Source organism: Zootoca vivipara, chromosome Z, assembly GCF_963506605.1.
Source record: "Zootoca vivipara chromosome Z, rZooViv1.1, whole genome shotgun sequence".
NCBI classification, from domain to species: Eukaryota; Metazoa; Chordata; class Lepidosauria; order Squamata; family Lacertidae; genus Zootoca; species Zootoca vivipara.
In genome coordinates, this window is record NC_083294.1 from 18,903,013 (window position 1) to 18,925,495 (window position 22,483).

At 44.9% G+C, this 22,483-nt stretch overlaps 1 protein-coding gene across 1 annotated transcript; it reads right to left on the reverse strand.

Moving 5' to 3' along the window:
* Nucleotides 1–1,247: 1,247 nt before the first annotated feature.
* LOC118084502 (diacylglycerol O-acyltransferase 2-like) lies at nt 1,248–20,265 on the reverse strand. The gene is made up of 8 exons (XM_035114096.2): nt 20,145–20,265; nt 13,334–13,462; nt 11,444–11,551; nt 10,412–10,482; nt 9,444–9,648; nt 8,445–8,619; nt 6,744–6,946; nt 1,248–5,367 (listed from the first exon to the last, which is right to left on the reverse strand). Exons 1-8 carry the CDS (start codon nt 20,182–20,184, stop codon nt 5,213–5,215), a joined length of 1,086 nt encoding a protein of 361 aa, XP_034969987.1. The 5' UTR covers nt 20,185–20,265; the 3' UTR covers nt 1,248–5,212.
* Between the last annotated feature and the right edge of the window lie 2,218 nt (nt 20,266–22,483).

The window sequence follows — 22,483 nt, forward strand, 5'->3', positions numbered from 1 at the left end:
CTCACAGGGTTGTTGTGGGGATTAGATGTGGACTAGGACCTGGCAGACCAGGATTCAAATCCCTACTTGGCTATGAAGCTCACTTAGGTGATCTCTAGGCAGGCGCATAGCAAGGGAGGGGCGTAGGGGGTGGGCCGCCCCTAGCTCTGCACTAGCTCCACTCTTGCGGGGGCAGCGCACAGGGGCAGCACCCCCGGCCCGCCGCTCACCTCCTCCGCCTGAGCAGGAAGAAGCAGAGCACATTATGGAGCGGGTTGCCGGCGGGTGGCGGCGGCATACCACTGTAGTGTGCTCTGTTTCAAAGCGCGCCAGCTGAGGAGAGCAGCAGTGCCAACCCAGACGGACTGCACATGTGCAGACATGCCCAGTTCGTCCTGGTGCACACGCCGTGCGTCGTGATGTCACGGCGCTTGCGTGCTGCAGAGCGATGCCCCACCCTCCAGGGGGTGCCGCCCTGGGCAGCCAAGCGGCAATGTTCGCCACTGTCTCTAGGCCAGTTGCTGCCTCTAACCTAGTCCACCTTACAGGGTTGTTGGGGGGATTCAATAAGGAGAATAGCCAATATCCCATCTAGTCCAGCCTCCTGTTCTCATGGCCACCCACATGCCCCAATGGGGAGCCTGCAAGCTGGATTTGAAAACAATAGCCTTCTCCCACTCCTGTTCTCCTGCATTCTGTTTTTTAAAGAACAGTTTAATTGAACAACTTAAAATGAAAGTGGAAAGTGGAAAAAACCAAAATAAAAGGTATATCACTATTAAGAGCTGCCAGTAGTGCATGTGGGTTTATATCCAATAGATGGTATTTATCTCATGAAACAGTGTATGTTAAAAAGTCTTCTTCCAATCTTTCAGTTGATCCAAAGTCAATAGGCTTGCTTCCATCCAAATTTTTCAATTGCCATATTTTCCCCCAATTTTTAAAGTTGGGTTTTACCACAAAGTCAAATTAGCATGAGAACATGGGTCAAACCTATTTTTTTATCAGACATTATATTCCATACCTTTCTAACTGACGTAATTGTTTCCAGAGATTCCCGAGTTCTAAAATATTTTATTCCTAATACTGTCCTTCCAAGCAAAGGTGCTACAAATCTACAATATATTCTAAAATTGTCCCGATTGGAAATTTAACACCAATTGTGGGTTTCCAGTATTTAATACTTGCCAATAAGGAAGCAATGTAGCACATCTCCATATTTGGAATACTAGATCTTCCTTCATTAATTTGTAACTGCATTTTCTGTAAAGATATTCTCAGAGGTGAAGAACCCCATAGACATTTTCTAAAGAAAGGATTTATTTTCTGAAAATATTTTCCAAATATATGAAGCGCAATTCCTCTCAGAATATAGATTAATCTGGAGATAATATTCATTTTCAGATCATTCGCCTTTCCATCTACCAAAAACTGAAGAACGTTACTGGGGTGTTACAGGAGGGGTACCACCTCTAATATTTAATTAAAATCTACTATTTTCAATTTATCATATGTACACTCATTCAAGTGTCCAAAACATATCAGGAGAATCCAAATTAGGTCCATAAACATTAACCATAGCTATTACCATCTCTTCTATTTTTGCACATAAAATTTAATAACACCCATTTGCATCAATAATAACCTGACTGAAAAACCTTTTCGGACCAAAATGGCCACACCTTTAGGATTTGCCACAGTACTTGTAAGATAAACTTATCCCACCCAATCTTTCATTAATAATAATTTATCCCGTTTCATTAGATTAATCTCCTGTAAATAAGCAATATCTACCCTTAACAATTTTAAATATGCTAAACATACATTTTACTTCTTAGATTCTCACAACCCTTTTACATTAAAATGAACTAATTTTATCCATTAATTTTATTTTGCCCCCCTTTATCAAGGTTTTCCAAATACCACCTTATTTTATGATTTGGACCATTTAACAAACATTTAGTAATATCCTTTTTCCATATTTGAACATATATCATATTTTCTAATACCGGCACTTAGCTTAGCATTTAAATTCAATTCTATTGCATATATTTTCTGGACAATATTGATGCACCTTTTTTTAAAATAGAAAATGTGGTTATTTGAAAAGAAATAGGATCAGAATAAATTGATATACAAGTTGGTAAAAATGCTGATTTCTTTAATTGACAATATGCCCAGGCTTTTTATCACAATGTGTCAGTATGAGAAAACAACTGAGGAGAAAGAAAAAAAGAAAGTGGAAACACAGAGTCATTCAAAATGAAACCTCTTTAGGACATCTTCAGAGATTTACATTTCTTCCTTAAATCATCATGTTTGACCATCCGCAGATTTGATTGATAAGATAAAGGCCTTTGCATTCGAGTGACTGACAAATTTGTGAATTTGATCTTCATGATAAATGCAGAATGTAGCTGGAAAGCACATGAAATATTGGAGTTGTTCTGACCTTGCAAGACTTGGTGCTTTTGTGGAAAGTCTATGCTTTTCAGACATTTCTTTACTAAAGTCAGGATAAATTGCTATCTAATTTTGATCCCATTTCAGCAGAGATTTTACTGATTGTTGGCAAAATGTATGTAGAATCTTGTCTCTCGCAGTGACATGCAGAAATTGCACAATTGTAATATTGGAAGGAGTCCCAGTCCTCTGGCTTGTTACAGGAATTAAGATACAGTAACGTGGTCTATCTCAATCAGGAAGTCCACTCCCAGAGAGAGAAGCTATTTGAAAAAAAATCCACCATATAGTCCAGGCCATCTGAGTGTCCCTATTTCCCAGGGACATCCCTGATTTGCTCCCAGATTGCCCTGCTTTTCCTTTGGGTGACCCTATTTTCATTGGAGAAATGTTGGAGGGTATGGAGTTATCCAACCCCAAACTGTCTGAAGGCAATCCTGTATAGGGAAGTGTCACAGTGGCCTGGGTGGGCTACTTCAGAGTAACGACTCCACACAGCTCTGCATTTTATCCTTTTATTGGTGCTGTGTATTTACAGTGCTGAAAAGCAGTGCTATTTACAGATAGTGGTACATGTTGTTAGTCTTCCGCAGAACCTCCGAATGGCGGTTCGCGCGTTTTCTTCCAACAAAGTAATCTTGGCATGCTGAATCTCCGCCCCCTGCGCTTTTTACGCAATTCCGGAGTAGCTGGGATCGGCCTCTTTCCCACCGTCTCCCTGCTTCCCTGTTCCTTTCCCCGGCGGTGCCTGTGCTCCACTAAGGTACTCAAGCTCCTGCTTCCACTTCCTGAATCACCACTCGAAGTCTCCCCCTCCCCGCTGGGGGAGGAGCTGGTATTCAGGATGGGAGGGGGCTGTCGGTATCTCTTATCCCTCACATCAAGGTTTTTTTTAAAAAATGTTTAATGCTTTATTATGTTTTTATATATGTTGGAAGGCACCCAGAGTGGCTGGGGCAACCGAGTAAGATGAGTGGGGTATAAATAGTAAAATTATTATGGAATGGGATGTCCCTATTTTCATCAGAGAAATGTTGTGGGGTATGTATGCTCTGCACCAGGCACCCCCAAACTGCGGCCCTCCAGATGTTTTGGCCTACAACTCCCATGCTCCCTAGCTAACAGGACCAGTGGTCAGGGATGATGGGAACTGTAGTCCAAAACATCTGGAGGGCCGAAGTTTGGGGGTGCCTGCTCTGCACCATATACTTTGCTTGAGTTGGAGGATTTTCAGTGCCAATTACACACCGATTTTTCCTGTGTAACTGCGACTCCAAACAGGTAATCTTCATAGTGAACCATCTATCCTGCATCTGCTTTGGATCATTCTTAAGCTCTGCCAAAACTTTTTGGATTGGCTTCAGAACTTGGATTTGAAACAGGATCGCTTTCACTAAACCAGTATTAGAGTCCTCTGCTGCCATTTTCCTCGACTCAATCAATAGTGACACAGTTGAACTTGAAGAAGCTACCCCTCATTCGCTTTAGCTGTCATGGCTATACCTTGTTAGAAGGAAATAATATATGATAGGATGTTTTATTTGCCGATAACCAGGGTCTTTGTCCAAACAGCCTGATAATTCAGTAGTCTGAAAGCTTGTTGGTCTGGAGAGAAATGAGAGACATGTTTCACAGCACAACCTCCAAACTGGAAGACTGTTTCCCCCCATTCTATGTTAGATTGGCTCCATTCATGGAGGTTCCACTTAGGAATCATAAGAAACTAAGCTCAGACCTGCAACAGCTGTTTCAGGCCAAAGGGGGCCCATCTAGTCCACCGTCCTGTTTTCAGGGTGGCCACCAAGGAATAGCCATGAGGAGGATCTGAGTGCAAGAGCACACTCCTGTGGTTTCCAGCAACTGGTATTCAAAAGCTTCACCGCCTCCAACCATGTAGGCAGAGCACAGCCTTTCCTCCTTCACGAATTTGTCGAACCTTCTTTTGAAGACGTCTAGGTTGGAGTACATGCTGCATAAAGAAATCCATTGATCCAAGTGGCTCAGTATTATCTACTCAGGCTGGCAGTAGCTTTTTTCCTTGTCGTTGACAATCCCTTTTTTAAACAAAACATACATTTATTTATAATAAAATGTAACAAAGTATAATGGCAGGTGCCAAATACAATAGGGGATAGCCAGAACCAAGCACATAGGAACAGATTTCCATACCAAAATCAAATGTAATAAATTAATATCACAAGGCGCCAACTAACACACGTGGGTTTACATTATCTTTTACCTTATTACTCCAGTATATTATAAAAATACTCCATTTTTAGACATTATCTTGTTGCCTTACCTCTCTAGTTCTCATCAAAAGTGTAAGTTTAATCATGCATACTATGTCCCAAATTTTAGTTATCCGTTATCCACCTGTCAGGGATTATTTAGTTGTGATTCCTGCATTGCAGAGGGTTGGTGACCCATCAGGGTACTTTCCAACTCCACAATGTTATGGTTATATGATTCTCTCATGGATGGTGTTCAATCCCCCCCCCGGTTTTTGACAAATTTTCTGGCAGCCGTTAAGAGGTGTTGCCTTAATTTCCTGCCCTCTGTTAGCACAGTTTCTTTACTGTGGCCAAATAGGAAAATCAGGGGATCCGTGGGCAAAACAGTGAATCCTTTTTAAGACTATGTTGCTGGGGGACTTGGAACTTCTGCATGGCAAGCATGGGCCAAGTATAAGAGGTGAGGGAGCCCTTGCTGAGGGGCAGGAACCTGTTGGCACCTTTGTCTCCTCCCTCCACCCCCTTGTTGTTAATCTCAGTCATAGGATCCGAAGCTCGTCCGTCTCTGACAACCCATACGTGGCTTTGTGGTCGTCAAAGAGCTTGCGGAGAGAATGGATGTACATGGAGTGGTAGCGATCCACCATCTCACGGGTTGGATTCTCTATCCTGGGCACCATCAGGGGCTCTCCAACTAAGGAGGGAAGGAGAAAGGAGAAGCTGAAAATGTGCAGAAGGACAAAAAAGGAGGAGGACCTCATAGAATAATAGAATTGTAGGGCTGGGGAGATCCACCCAAGGTAATCTAGTTCAACTCACACGCAAGACCAAGGTGAAATGATGTGGACCCCTCAGGGTACATATGTTACTCTATTTTTAATTATGCTATTTTAAATGTGCACTTTATATTTGACTTCTTTTAGTAATGTTTTCTTTTGAATTTTTTCTCTTAACTGTGCTGAGTTAAATGTGCATTATGTAGCTGACCCCTTTGTAATGTTAAATATTATATTTTCATTTCCTATTAATTATATTGTTTTGAATGTATAATTTAATATATGGCTTCCTTAAGTAATGTTTTTTCTGCATTGTTTTATTTTATGTTTTAATGTGTTGTGAAGCGCTTTTAGATTTTTTTTCTTTATAAATATAAAACCGTATAGGAATAAAATGGTTAATAATAATACTACATAGACCAAGTCAGATCCTTGGTCCATTAAGCTCAGTATTGCCTGCACTGACTGGCAGAAGTTCTGCATGTTTCAGGCAAGGGGGTTGTTTCCCAGTCTTATCCAGACATGCTGGCAGAGATTGAACCCGGGACCTTCTGCATGCAGAGCAGATGCTCTACCACTGAGTTACAGCCTTTCCACAATGATATACAAACTATAAACCCCATGTTGCAATGAGAGACTTCAGATTACAAAACCCATGATGCAGTGAGAGACCACAGACTACAGTGAGCCATAATGCAGTGAGCTACAGCTATTCCATTTGAGGGTGTGGGTGGGTCAGGCAGCGCTGGAGCATATGCCCACGCTGCCTGGGGCAGGTGGGTGGGGCACACCCCCGAGGGGAGCGTGGTGGGCACCCTCCATGAGGGTTAGGAGAGGTTCAGGGTTAGGAGAGGGGCAGGGAAGCTGCAGCCAACTCTCCACCTGATCTCCACCACTGGGTCAGGCCTGGCCCGGCGGCGAATGTGGAGCTACTGCGGCTGGGCGCACCTCGCCACGGCCAAGGTGGGATGCTCTCCACTGCCAGGTCAGAAGTGACCGAGCAGCAGAGCTGCTGCCGTTGGGCGCAAGGTGTGCCATGGCCAAGGAGGGTGGGCGGCAGCGCTGCCACCCACTTGTCTGCTCTCCCCCCCCCCCCAGATCAAGCCTGACTGACCGGGGGTGGCAGAACTACACCAGGCACAAGTGCTTCAGCCAAGGCTGTGTTCCTTCTGGTGTGGAGCCAGGCTATTATGAAGGAGCCTGCTGTGGGGCCTCCTGTTTGCGCCCCCTCTCAAAATTACCCCTGGGTCCCCATCCCACACACACTATGCCTCTGGGGTCAGGAAATACTCACTGATAGTGGTGACTGGTCTGGGGAAAGGAAGGAGTCCCCAGGAACGGACAGAGGAGAATCCCCTTCCATAAAAAAAGCAAGGGGAGAAGCCCAGGAGCTTTCTGAATCTGTCCTGGATGCTCCTCATCCAGGTCCCTTCCTCGAAGAGAACCTGCTGGAAAAGGTCATTCTCCCCGAAGGAGAAAGCAGGAACCAGATGAGCCCTGGAGGAAAGAAAGCATGGAGGGATGTTAAGACAGAAACCACCTGAAAACAATAAAACATGAGAAAACATGAGATTGTGATTCTTAAACAGCGGGGGGGGGGGGTGAACTAGTTGACTCTTAAGCTCCCTTCCAACTCTACATAGAATCATAGAATCATAGAGTTGGAAGAGACCACAAGAGCCATCCAGTCCAACCCCCTGCCAAGGAAACACTATCAAAGCATTCTTGACATATGCCTATCAAGCCTCTGCTTAAAGACCTCCAAAGAAGGAGATTCCACCACTCTCCTTCTACAATTCATACAATTCTATGATTCTATGATCGAGAGCCCCCTGCCCCAGTAATACAGAGCTCCCCTCAGAAATTTAACACACAAGAAGATGAAAAGAGTGGGGCTGCTAGATCAGGCCAAATGGGGCCCATCTAAGTCCAGCATCCTCTTCTCACAGTGACCAACCAAGTACCTGTTATTTGCAGCAAGGGTCTGGAAACCAACCCTTGTGAGGAATGAAGGAGGGAGTTGGGGATGTTTAGCCTGCAGATGATAAAGAGGTGCCATGATAGCCATCCTCAAATATCGAAAGGGTTGCCCCACAGAAGATGGAGCAAGCTTGTTTTCTGCCGCTCTAGAGGGGAGGACCTGAACCAATGGGTTCAAATGATAAGAAAGAAGATTCCGACTCAACATTAGGAAGAACTTTCTGAGTGGGACGGACTCCCTTGGAAGGTGGTGGACTCTCTTTCCTATGAGCCTTTTGTACAGAGATTGGATTGCTGTCTGCAGTGCCAGATTTAGGTATAAGCTAAACAAGCTATAGCTTAGGGCCCCACTCTCTTGGGGGGGGCAAAAAAATTAAAGAAAAAAACACCTGGATGTACACTTCCAAAATATAAGATAAAAAACAAATAAAATAAAACCTACATACAGCAGCAGTGTTTTCTGTTGTGTATGGACCTATTAGGTCCATAAATTACCATATAGCATATATGCAACACAAAAAAACAGGGACAATTTGTTGTTGACAAAGGACAGCTGGACATATAAAGAGCCCTATTACCTTCAGTAGCTTAGGGCCTCATCAAACCTAAATCTGGCCCTGCCTGCCTGCCAGGGATTCTTGTAGCTGTGACTCCTGCATTTCAAGGAGTTGGATTAGATGTCCTGTAAGAGACCCTCCTATGATTCTATACAGGAGCTCCCCACAACTACAACAACCCATGTTAGCTTCCTTGACCCTCCAGAATCAAAATACACGTGCTGCTGAATATTGCTGCCAGAGTTTCATAGAAACATAGAATTGTAGAGTTGGAAGGAACGTAACGGGTTCCCTAGTCCAAACCAAGGGCCACTGGTTGCCCAGTGTGGTACCTTTCTTCTGATTCATCCGAAGGGCTCTTCAAATGCCATTGGCATCTTAAGTCTCTGGTCATCCTGGGGTCTCTCTGACACCTGTCCGCTAGGAAAGGAATGTAATGTTCAACTGGTGGTACGCACCCATGTCGGAGTGCCATCCGAACAAACCCCTTGCGCTCACTCAGGATCAGTGTTGTCACTCCTGGCCGGCAGGAGAGGGCCTCTGCTGCACCACCAACTACAATCCCTACAGCATTGCCAGTCCCATTCCGGGATATGAGGTATTCTATCGCCTTACGGGTCACAGGGACGAGACCTAAAGGGCCAGAGAATCAGAAAAGGGTTAGAAATCGTCCGTCCTGTCCCCCAACTTTCAAGGCTGTTGCATGCCCAAATCATTTCTTCAGCTTTTTAGACCTAAAGGGCTGGCGATATATTAAAGAGACATCTGCACAGGGAATCAAATTCTGTTGATGCAGCCTAGAATAGCATTACGGTAGCTTTTTTGCTACTGCATCACACTATTGACTCATTTTCAGCTTGTAGTCTACTAAAAACCCTTAGATCCTTTTCTCATGTACTACTGGCAAGCCATGTATCCCCCATATTTTATTTGTGCAGCTGGTTCTTCCTGCCTAAGTGTAGACCAGAGCTTTCCAAACTGTATGTCATGACACATTAGTGTGTCAGCTGCAGTGTATAGGTGTGTCACACGAACGCTTCCAACACTCCTCCCGGGGCTGGAAAGGGGTTAGTTTAACCTCCGATTTGCTAGTAAAACTTAATCACTGTGTCATGAAATGATGAATGTCTAAAAAGTGTGTCACCAACATGAAAAGTTTGGAAAGTTCTGGTTTATATCCTTACTTTTGTCCCCATTGAAATTCAATTTGTTAGTTTGGGCACAGTCCTCAGATCTGTTAAGGTCATCCTGAATCCCGATCCTGTCTTCTGCAGTATTTGCTACCCCTCCCAGTTTGGTGACATCTGCAAATTGGATGAACATCCCCTCAATTCCTTAATCCAAGCCATTTTTTACAAATATGTTTTACAACAGGGCCCAGAACAGAACTCTGCAGCACTCCACTTGTCACCTTTTTCCAGGATCTCAATGGAGATGGCACAGAAGAAGACACTCACCCCCACTCATTAGGTATTCCCTGAAGACAGGCAATCGGAAGTTGCCAGCCAGTGTGGCCAGGAAGGGTTTGATCCCAGGAAACTTTTCATGGAAGCCGGTGGAACGAGTGACAAGATTGCAGAAAGCTCCAACACAGAGGATCCCATGCGGGTGGATCCCGATGATATAGTTGTGGCTGGGGAGCAGGTCATGAGTCTTCACCAGCTGAATGATATTAAAGAATGATATTGACACACTAAACCAAAGTACACCAAAGCTCTTAGTACACCAAAAGCTTAACATGTGTCAACAGTGTGATGCAGCAGCAAAAATTGCTAATGCAGTTCTAGGCTACCTCAACAGACGTCTAGTGTCCAGATCAAGGGAAGTCATGAGACCACTTTATTATGCCTTAGTCAGACCACACCTGGAGTCCTGTGTCCAGCTCTGAGCATCTCAGTATAAGGAGGATATGGAGAAGGTGGGAGATCAGAGAAGGGCAACCAAGATGGCCTGGAAACCAAGCCTTATGAGGAATGGTTGAGGGAACTGGATATATTTAGTCTAGAGAAAATGAGATTTAGAGGGAACATGAGAGCCATCTTCAAGTATCTGAAGGACTAAAGGACTGAAATATCTGGAGGACAAAGGCAGCTTGTGTGCTGCTGATCCAGAGGGGAGGATCCTGATGGATTTAAAGGGCAATAAACAACAATTCAGACTAAATAACTTTCTGAGGGTAAGAGCCATTTGCAATCGAACAGACTTGCTCAGAAGGTGATGGGCTCTCCTTCACTGGAAGTTTTTAAGCAGAGGTTGGATGGCCACATGTCAGGGATTCTTGACCTGTGATGCCTGCGTTGCAGGCGGCTGGACTATATAAGTCTTGGGGCCCTTCCAAGTCTATGATTCTATGATTCTATGGCTTGCAGCCTCGCCATGGCTGGGAAGATCCAGAAGCACCCTTGTACCACACACTGGTGCTTACCTGAATCGGAAAATAATCTCGGAAGTAATTCCAGATGGACCAGCTCCGGACCCAAGTAGAACTTCTCCCACCTGCAGAAATGGGAAGAGAGATTTATTCTAGCCTCTGAGTGCCCTTGCAGCCAAGAGTTATAGAACCTGAGAATGACTCTAGGAAAAGAAAGAAAAAATAAAAACGTGGGGGGGGGGACAGGAACCTGTGTACATGGAAACACAAGTCTGCTGTCCAGCAGAGATGGAAGAGATCTGAAAGGGTCATCTAGTCCAAACACCTGTGATGCAGGAACCACTACAAAAGTTTGTTTTGCCCCTTCTCTTGAAGAAATGTCACGTTCTGCAGCCTGCCACACAAGAGAGAGCTGCTCTTGTGGGATTCCTCTCTTTGTTGTCAGGTGTGATACTTAGACCTCTGAGGAGTGACGTTGGATGGACTTTGGGTTTGTGACAAAGCTGGGCAAACATTATGGGCTAGGCTGGGAGTACTGTCAAGGAATGCACAGAGCGTTTGCAGTCACGTGGCTGAAACAATCCTCCTGCTAACCTGGTTTCCCTTTTCTCTATCAGTGGGAATGGTTATTCCAGCATCTCAGATACGAAGGTGATTCTCGAGCCATTCGTCACAGAATCACAGAATCGTAGTATCCCATTTTTCATCCACAGTGTACAGAAAACATTAGCTGAGGCAATTCTGCATCATGGAAGCATTAGGAATAACTTTCTGAGGGTAAGAATCATTCAACAGTGGAATGGGCTCCCATGGACTCTCCTTCCTTGGAGTCCTTTAAGCAGAGGTCGGACGCCCTTATGTCAGGGATTCTTCAGCTGTGATTCCTACATTGCAGGAAGCTGGTCACTACATGATCCTAGAGGTCCCTTCCAACTCTACATAATTCTATGATTTCATGGACCTGTGAAAGCGGGGTCCAAAGGATACTACTGTGGCAACCACCCTCAGTTAATGTTCAAGGAGAACATTAAGAGTTGTACCTTCAAACAAAATCCTTCTAAACAGCCGAGACGCTTCTTCACTCACCTTTCTCAGGTGTATTCCAATCAAATATAAGCCAAGACAGGTAGATAGCAGAAATGGGCCAGAAACTGGTGAAAGCCAGATAGATAAGGAGAATCAGGAAAACAATTCCTGGGGGAGAGGAAGAAAAAAAATTGCTTATTTAGCTCAGTTAAAGCCACTTTTATTAATTTATTTATTGCATTTATATCCCATGTGTTATGTGAGACCTGAGCTAAAAGAAGGCTGCAAGCAGCAGCTGAGACACAGAGCCATGTTTGATTTCTGCTAGAATCCAGGGCTGTGAGTAGGGTTGCCAGACTCAATAGAGGACAGGACTTCTGTGCCTTTAATTGCCCTGCTCTCTTTTGAGTCTGGAAACCTTAAAGGGAAACCAGAAGACCCTTTGCTTGGAAATTAAACAAAGGGTCTGCTGGTTTCTCTTTAAGGTTTCCAGACTCAAAAGAGAGCAGGGCAATTAAAGGCACAGAAGTCCTGTCCTCTATTGAGTCTGGCAACCCTAGCTGTGAGTAAGGGAGAAGCAAGACTTTCTGAGGTGTTAACGCTTGTGCTCAGGTTGTATATATGTGATAGCCAAATGACACCACAGTCTCTGCTGTCCCTCATTCCAAGGAAACTGAACCCTAGTTAAGTTCTTGGAACACCTGGAATTTTGCTTTGCTCAGAGATAGGTGTGGCTTGTAACAATACATACATACATACATTTACTCATTCACACATTTAAATATCCAATCATTCATTCATTTGTATACTTACTTACTTCGAACTCCATATGGCTCAGGGCTCCTTTGAGAGCCAAACTGGTAAAATGTTTAGAGAGCTGGGCTAAGACCCGGAGAGCCGGGTTCTAGTCCCCTGCTCAGCCACAAAGCTCTCTGAGTGTGACCTTGGGTAAGCCACCATCTCTCAGCCCAGCCTAATTTACAGGGTTGATGTGAGGATAATATGGGTTGATCTTTGGCTCTGTGGTCTCAGGGCCACTGTTTGGCCCGAGAGATGGCTTGACCAAAGCACATGTGTCAAATCAGCCATCCTTTGGGAGGTCTTTTCCCATTGTGTTATCCTGGCAAATGTGTATTTTAAACCTCTATTCTGAATTATGATGGAACTCACAGGTAGAGAAAACTTTTGTTTTATATATCTTTCTGGGAAGGATTGGAAAGGAAAGTGCCCAACAATCACTATGTCACCAATGCAAAGGAAACCGGTTTCTTCACTGTCTCCTCAGTACAGTGGTACCTCAGGTTAAGAACTTAATTCGTTCTGGAGGTCCGTTCTTAACCTGAAACTGTTCTTAACCTGAGGTACCACTTTAGCTAATGGGGCCTCCCGCTGCCACTGCCGCACAATTTCTGTTCTCATCCTGAAGCAAAGTTCTTAACCCGAGGTACTAGTTCTGGGTTAGCGAAGTCTGAAACCTGAAGCGTTTGTAACCTGAAGCATCTGTAACCCGAGGTACCACTGTATTCCCCACTCCTGCTTAACTCCTTTAAGGCTCTCTGGTCTTGATTAACAGAATTGTACAGTTGGAAGGGACCCTGGGGGATGTCTAGTGAGGTCCAACTAAATCTCAACTAATGCATCCCTGATAGGGCCACCTGTGAGGTGGGTTGGGCCAAAAAGCAGTGGCTGGCCCCCAAATTTCCCCAATTGACTTCATGGCTGAGGGGTGATTTGAAGTCTGATCTCCCAGGTCCTAGTCTAATTTAATCCCCACAACTGCCCTGTGAGATACATGACTGGTCCCCATGATCACACCTGATGTATTTTGTAGCCGAGTGGGGGTTCAAACCTTGGTCTCCCAGATCCTAGACCAATACTCTAACCACCACATGACACTGTCTCTTTTCTCAAGTTGGCCATCAGTCAGAAAATGAGTCACATTCTACTCACCCATCACCAAGAAGCTGAGAATCCACTGGAGGACTGACAGGAGCTGGAGGCCAGCCAAGAAATCTCGTTTTGAAGGCCATGGCACAGCCAGCAGTACACGGAGAGCAGCCTGGATGCTGGCATGGCTCCCTGGAAAGGAAAAGGACACCCAGACCAGGTTGTACTGACCTGTTTGCTCAGTTTTCGTCCATCTTCCCACCACTGGGAGATGCCCTCAGTGACTGAGCCAATCCCCAGAAACATCTGGTGTATCCCACCCTTGAGAAAAGCAGGTTGCGCCATCCAGTGACATACAGACAACGGGAGCATGCAGCACAAAGGACAGGAAAGGTCATGGGCAGAATCACCAATCTTTGCCTAGGAAGGCAGCCAGCCAGCCAGCCAGCAAAACGTATGCTGCTTAAGCATGCATTTCAGCAAACAGAGACACCTGGCTTTTCTGTGTGCTGCAGCATTCAATGTGAAAAGGTTTTGAGGGGTCTTAGTAGACCACAAGCTTAAGGTGAGTCAACGATGTGATGCAGCAGCAAAAATAGCTCATGCAAATCCAGGCTGCAACAACGGAGTTCTTGTGCCCAGCTCAAGGGAAGGAATAGTCATACAATGATTGCCCGTCTACAGAACTAAGCATACACTCTAATAGGGTCTGCCCCAAAGAATCATATAACTGTAGAGTTGGAAGGGGTCCCTAAGGGTTATCTAGTCCAATGCCTCCAATGCAGGAATCACAGCTAAGGAATCTTTGATAAACGAGCATTCAGGCTCTGCTTTTAAAAATCTAATGAAGTCCACCACCTTCCACAGTCATCTGTTCCTCTGTCAAATGGCTCTTACCATCAGAAAATCATACCCATTCGAATCTCCTTTCTTTTTGTTCGGGTCTCCTTCATTGGTTTGGGTCCTACTTTCTGAAGCGCCAGAAAACAAGCTTGCTCCATCTTCCACAGGGTATCACTTAAGGCAGGCATCCCCAAACTGCAGCCCTCCAGATGTTTTGGCCAACAACTCCCATGATCCCTAGCTAACAGGACCAGTGGTCAGGGATGATTGGAATTGTAGTCCAAAACATCTGGAGGGCCGAAGTTTGGGGAAGCCTGATTAAGGTATTTGAAGATGGCTATCATCAGTGCTATTTTTCTAGAAATACTCACCATGAACACCTCCCTTGTTCTCTTAGAATGGCAACATTTGGTGCCCACCCGAGAGTGGCTGGAAGTGAGTTCTGTCTGAAAAAAAGCCCTGGCTATAATATATCCTCTCAGTCTCCTCTTTTCTAGGCTAAATAACCTAAGCTCCCTCAACTGTTCATCCTAAGGCTTGGTTTCCAGACCCTTTATCCTTTTGGTTGCCCTCCTCTGCATACTTTCTAGCTTGTCAATATCCTTCTTAAATTGCGGTGCCTAGAACTGGACACAGAACTGCCAGTGAGGGCTGACTATTGCGGAATATAGTTCCTTTAATTTAGACATGTGTCTTCTGTTGATGCCACCTAGATTCACATGGGGGATTTGCTGCTATATCACACTCTTGCTTCATGTTAAGCCTGAAGTCTCCTAGACTCCCAAATGCGTTTCAAGCCAGGTGTTTCCACATCCTATAATTGTGCATCTGGTTATTCCTGCCTACCATAAGTGTTGACTGTTTTCCTAGATTCTTGTATTGCCACATCCCAGCAGTGTGAAAACAATGATGAAGAGAAGGGTTGGCAACCCAAGCGTAAGTTCACCCTGGCCTGCCACCTGCCCTTGAGATGGTGGGTGGGTGGTGTCCTCCATCTGCAGCCAAGAAGCCAACTCTGGCGGCCAAAACTAGTGGCATGACATGAACTGATATTTGTTCAAACAGTAGGCAGGAGGATAAAGGTGAGAGTAAGGAAGGTCAGGGCAGATGACAGAGATGCAAACAGGCATTGCTTTGCATAAAAGATCATAGAATTACAGAATTGGAGATTTGGAAGGGACTCTCAGGAGTCATCTAGTTTAACCCCCTGTAATGTAGAAATTGCTTTAAAAAATTACAGAGTTGTAGAAAGGGACCACTCCAGCACAGGGGACTATAGGTACTTGAATTTTCTACTAAAACCCAGGTGCCATCTATGAATTGAATGAATCATACAATCGTAGAATTGTAGATTAAGCAGGGAACTGTTGTTAAGCTTGCATGGCATCAGGGTCCCAGTTCTGATATTATGCTTTATCCTACAGTTTTAAGCCTAAGGGGAAGTGCAAGAGGGTAAAGATGAAGACTCTGAGGATCACGGGTTGAAGATATTATATTTATCATCCCATGGAAGGATTATGATATTGAAGCTCTAATGCTTCCTAAAAATGAACAACATTGATCGTGTATTATAATATACTAACATTACCATAAGATTACATTTCTGGTTCTAAGGCCAAGTATAGTTTTCATCTCTCTCAATCAATACAACAATTGGGGGAGCCAATTAAAACAAGTAGAGGATTTATCTTTGTCCCTTGGTGATTTGGGGGAGTGGGGTATCATTGTTTGCAGAATCCCAGTGAATAATCCAACCAGTAAAACAAAGGTGCAGATCTTTTCTGTACAAACATTGGAATGAATTGGGTGAACTGTAAATGCTTCGGATGTGAGTCTTCACACAAATTTGTTTTTGCAAATGCCCTTAAAAAAACAAAAACCCAGTGCCACAGAATTGCACATATCCAGCTTGATTTATATATGAAAATGGCAACTGCAGAGAACGGCTGAGGCACGCCATTCCCAGAGTGATTTAACAGACAATCCCTCAACCCAGGGAATTATATCTTTGGAACGGAGATTAAGGCCTCCTATAGCAACACTCAGAACTCTGGACAAACTACAGCTCCCAGGATCCTCTGGTGAAGGGGTGTCTCGGGGGAAGCCATAACTGTTTAGGCTTATTATCTGCAAGGTGAGAAAAGGGGAAGGTGGAAACTTCTAGACTGCAAAGCATGAGAAAAGGTGTACCAACAACAAAAGAAAGGAAACGACTCCTCCTGCCTCCCAAAATGAATATTCCTATGTGTATCCAATTAACCATACCTCCATCAGAAAATAGTGCCAGGTGCTATTTTGACACCAAACAAAAAACAAACAGAAGGAGAATGGCACTGACTAAGCTTCTGCCCTAAGCAGAGGAAAACTAAATGGTGCCATAGTTTTGAGCAGTTATACTGGTGAAAGTGGCACAATTCAATATCTTCTCCCTGTTGACAACCTAAGGGCTCAGATCAGCCAAGGCATGGAAAATAAAACCTCAGATCCGTACAAAATGCCAGGAGTAAAAAGGACACCCTCAAACACTCACGACAGTGATGAACTCCCCTTTGAGATATTCACATGGATATCTTGATAGCCTCATATCACAGAATTATAGGGTTCAAAGTGCCCAAAAATGTCATCTAGTCCACCCCCTGCAATGTAGACATCACAGAGTCACTGACAGATGGGAGGCCAACCTCTGTTTTAAAAGCTCCAGTGGAAGAGAGTCCGTCACCATCTTGTTGTTGAACAGATCTTATTCTGCTGGAGTTTTGGAGACTGAAATTTAGTTCAAGGATGCCCCTCAATGGCTGATGCACTGGAGGCAGCCAGGGGGTTGATTCCTTGGGGGGAAAAGAGAGCTAATGCAAAGTCCACAGGAGACAAGGACTTGGGAGCAGCTCCCAGGCTCTGGAATGCTCAGCAGAGCACAAGCCTCCAGCTTTGGAGAGAAGAGGACCTTCACACCCTCCCCAAAGAATGCTCCAGAATTTCACAGAACATATGGGAAGCGGATCCAGAATGTCCAAACTCTCCCTGGCCCGCTCAATAAATATACACTCCCTGCATAGCCCAGGACTGATGCAAAGGCCATATGGCTGCAGAAACAAAATGTCATTTGAGGATCCCCACCTTGACTCCACTGAGACAAGTACTCCGACTCAGAGCTGCAAGTGAACAAGGTTGGCCACAGGGTAGGGCTGGAAGGTCCAGGATCCAATCCCATCTAAGTGGCCAAAGCATCAAAGCACTGGAGCTTTTGCTAGGCTTGAGCCAGGGTGAGGACAGAAAGGGGGTGCCCAGAATGAGCAAGGGAAACTTGAACCCGAGAAACCTGAACCTGGGCAGCTGGCTCAGGTGACGAGGCAGAAGCCCAGTTCTGCCCCCAAGTAGCAGAAGTTATTGAGCCCAAGCAAGGGCAGGTCCAGTCAGAAGGTGAGAGGCAGCATCAAGGAGTCTGTGTGGCCTTGTGTGGCATCATCAATCTTGCCAAGAAGATCTGAAAATCACTGACTGGTATGGTTCTGAGTCCCAGATATTGCCGTGTGTTTTTCAACCTGTTAAGATGTGCTCTCTCAGGAGTCCAATGCACCCCTGACATTTCTTGCAATGTGGAAATTTTCAGATGGGGTCTCAGATCAAAAGAAGTACAGCATTGGCCTGAATATAAGCCTCACTTTTTCCCCAAATTCCAACCGTGAAAAGTTAAAGTGAGGCTTATATTCACGACCTTACGCTATGCAGCCAGGAGCGCAGGGCAAACAGCACCAGGAGTGTGGCGAAGCAGTGTCCGCCCCAAGGCAGGGAAGGGAGTGAGGAAAGGGAAAGGCCTCCAGTAACGCAGCACGGCTTCCCCCCCCCCCCCTGCATGCAGCCAGGAGCAACAAGGAAGGGAGCGGCTTATATTTGGGTATTTTTTCTTTCTTTTTTTGTCCCTCCTCCAATTTTTAAGGTGCTGCTTATATTCGGGTGTGGCTTATATTCGGGCCAGTACCATAATAGTCTCGCTCTATTCTGCCTTGGTCAGACCACACCTGGAATTCTGTGTCCAATTCTGGGCACCACAATTTAAGCAGGATATTGACAAGCTGAAACATGTGCATAGATGGGCAGACAATGTGATCAAGGGTCTGGAAACCAAGCCTTATGAAGAACAGTTAATGGAGTTGGTATGTTTAGCCTGGAAAAGAGGAGACAGAGAGGAGATATGATAGCCATCTTCAAATATCTAAAGGGCTGTCACATGGAGGATGGAGCAAACTTGTCTTCTCCTACACTGAGGGGCAGGACCCGAACCAATGGAGTCAAGTTACAAGAAAGGAAATTCCAACTAAACATCAAGAATAACTTTCTGACAGTATGAGCTGTTGGACTCCCTTGGAAGGTGATGGACTCTCTTTTATTGGAGGTTTTTAAGCAGAGGTTGGATGGCCATCTGTCATGGATGCTTTAGCTGAGATTCCTGCATTGCAGTTGGATGGACTAGATAACTCTTGATGGTCCTTTCCAACTCTAAAAAAACCTCTTATTCCATCTCACAAGCACAGCCAGGTTGTGACTGGCTAAAGGTCCCATCCCAGCTTCCCCACATCCTACCTGCATGAGAGGGAGGTTTGCAGCTTTTTAGCCCATCTGGACTGTCAGAGAGGCAGCCCATCCTGTCCTACTGTGACTGATAAGGAAAGTCTTTGGTCAAGGTCTTTCCCGCCTCTTGGCCTCAAGACTCCCTCATCGGCATTTTATTTCCTCATGGCTAAAATATGGTGAAACATTAACCACTGCCACAGATGTCACAGCCCAATATGGCATAAAATAATGAAGGAGGCTGCCAACCAATCCCCTCTTAGAGAAAAGTACTCAACTTAAAAACTCAGGAGCTAAACAGAGAGGGAGGGAGGGAGGGATCATAGAATCCTGGAATTGTAGAGTTGGAAGAGATCCCGAGGGTATTCTAGTCCAATCCCCTGCAAAGCAGGAATCTCAAATAAAGCATCCATCCATGAAACCAACATCTGCTTTAAAACCTCCTAGGAAGGAGAGTCCACTACCTCCTGAGGAAGTTCATTCCATGATCAAACAGCTCTTACCGTCAGAAAATTCTTCTCGATCTTTAGTTGGAATCTCTGTTCTTGTCATTTGAATCCATCATTTCAGGTCCTACCCTCCAGGGCAGCAGAAAACAAGCTTGCTCCGTCTTCTGTGGGGCAACCCTTTCGATATCTGAAGTTGACTCACATATTACTTCTTGGTCTCCTCTTCTCCAAGTTAAGCATGCCCAACTCCTTCACACGTTCCTCACAAGATTGGGTTTCCAGACTTTTTATCATTTTGGACACCCTTCTCTGCACATGTTCTACCTTGTCAATATTTCTCTTAAATGGTGGCACCCAGAACTGGACACAGTACTCCAGGTGGGGTCTGACCAAGACAGAATAAAGAAGTATTACGACTTCCCTTGATCTGGACACTAGACTTCTGTTGATACAGCCTAGAAGAGCACCAGCTTATTTATGTTCAGCTTGTGGTCCACAAAATCATTTTTGCACTTTCAAGTCTGGTGTCCCCCATCCTATAGCTGTGCATCTGATTATTCCTGCCTAAGTGCAGAACCTTACACTAGTCCCTTTCATTCATCTGCAAGGTACTGCGACACTGAACGGCCATATGTTCATCAAGAAGCCATCTGCTTGCAAGACAAAATAGGTGGTTTCCTGAAATCAAGATAAATCACATCCGCGGCATCTCTATAATCCATAAAGGTTGCCATCTGATTATTATTTTTAATGCAATTGTATTTTTGTTAAACTGATTAGAAATACACTTCAATCTTCCTTGGGATCAATCCCAGATTACCAGATTCCACCCACAGACATTCCTAAAACCCTTGAGACTCATTTTGTGCCCCGAAATCAAAATGTGTTGCTCAGGAAACAGCCAGTCGTTGCAATTACCATGAAAACCCACATCACCCAATGATTTTTTAAAGGGACCTTTTTGGTAAACACATTTGCTATAGCTTTAAATCTTATGCTGACTTTTTCCTTACCACTCTGGTTTTGGAAATATGCAGCAATGAGAGTCTTCATGGCGATCTCAGACACCCGGACACCCTTTTGCAACCTTCCTCAGACTTCGGTCTGGCGGGGTTTGCAAAGCAATGAACTCTGGAGTTGAGCTTTTGACCACATTCAGGCTCCAGGACAGCTAAACTAAGAGGAGGAGGAGGGGTGAGGCAGTGGACAAATCCTGATCCTGCTTCCTCTTTGAAAATAAATAAATAGGTGGGGTAGGATGGGGAAACACAGAGGTTCAGAGAACACAGGACGTAGAATGGGTCTTTCTGTAAAAGACCCAGTGAAAGTGTTTTAATTCCTTAAGAGTTACATGAAGAATTTAACAGAAGATTCTCCTGCAAAATGTAATCCTTGGGATCTCCGTGGAGGAGGTTTAGAATACTGTAATAGAAAGGCAGAGTTGGGATTGACCCCAATGGTCATCTAGTCCAACCCCCTGCAATGCAGTAATCATAGCTAAATTTTTTAAAAGCAGCCAAGATCATCCCATTGTTGAATTCTTCTCCTCAAACCAAATTCCGTGTTTCAGCTGAAATACAAGAGAGAGAGAGAAGGAAAGAACAAACACCCATGTCTCCTGACAAATCTTAGGGCAGAAAGCCATTCAACCCCCAATTAATTAATTTCTTGTTGGTTTTTAAGCAGAGGTTAGATGGCCATCTGTCAGATTCTTGAGCTATGATTCCTGGGTTGGAGGGACTAGATGATCCTTGGGGTCTCTTCCACCTCTACAATTCCATGGTTCTGCATTAGTGGAGATAGTGACTAGGACTGATGGGCTTTAACAAGGATTAGACTAGACAAATGTGTGGAAAACAAACCTATCTATGCCTGTTAACTGGAATGGAAGCTTTCTGCTCAGCAGTATTAAACATACAGTATTAAATGACAGATCATTCCTATCATATTGTTACACACCACCCCAATCTCCACAGCTGTGCAAGATTCCAGGGGTAACAGGCATTTATTCCAGGCTCACATGTCCTTTGAAATGAGGCACAGCAGAGACGGTGGTGTCTTTATGATGTAAGCAACCCCCATTTTGCTTGGGGACTACTTTCTGGGTCATCATGTGTGTTGGCAGAGTGCACATAAGCCCACCCTGCTCCGTTGCACCCTCTTCTGGGTCCAAAACTGGTCCATGCATGTTCACATACTGTGAAAGCTCACAAAACAGGAGACTGCATGTTTATAGTTTACTTACATATATATGCAACCTGAGCATACTATGGAGGGGTTCAAAGCCTTACACTCAAAACGGGTTCTGACTCTCTCGTTGGCTGCAATGTTGGGTCCAAAACTGCCAGCCTACAATTGTGTTCTGACCCCGCTTTCTCTAGCTGGCAAACTGCTTTCCAAATGTTAACTACCATAACTTTCCTTCAGCTTACATCATTGCCCACTCCAATTCTGCCCCTCCCTCCTGAAACTCTGCCCTTTTTGTCTCTTAAAGGTAAAGGTAAAGGGACCCCTGACTGTTAGGTCCAGTCACGGACGACTCTGGGGTTGCGGCGCTCATCTCGCTTTACTGGCCAAGGGAGCCGGTGTACAGCTTCCGGGTCATGACTAAGCTGCTTCTGGTGAAGCAGAGCAGCGCATGGAAATGCCGTTTACCTTCCCACCAGAGCGGTACCAATTTATCTACTTGCACTTTGATGTGCTTTCGAACTGCTAGGTTGGCAGGAGCAGGGACAGAGCAACGGGAGCTCACCCCATCACAAGGATTCGAACCACTGACCTTGTTGATAGTAATCACTCTGTCTTTGTTTGCTTAATGACTCAGGCTGGCCTGGACGCAGGAAGATTTGTTTGGCCTGTATTTTACCCATGCTAAACACAGTGTCCGGCAATCAGAACTTAGGAAACTCCAGGCACCCCACAAATTCATAAACATATGCACAAAAGGAGGCTCTGGGGCTTTTGGTGGGTCAAGGCCAGAGCCACTGACTAGCCTGACTATTGGTTTAAAAACAGGAAATGAATTTTTAAAATGTTGCATAAATGGAGCAAAATTCAGGCAAATAGTAAAAGAAATAAATATGCATCCTGACACTGATGCTAGTTTAAGATACAGAACTTTGATGCTATTCTTTTTTTACTGAAAAAATGTGACTTAACCCAGTGGTACCGGTAGTGTGCTGGTCAGTGTTGGGCTAGGACCTGGGAGAGACCAGGTTTCAAATACCACTACTTGGCCATGTCTACTGAGCACCACCTTGGGTGACCGGTCAGTCACTGCCTCTCAGCCTAACCTACCCCACAGTGTTGTTGTGAGGGCAAAATGAGAATCATGTGAGAATCGTGTATGCTG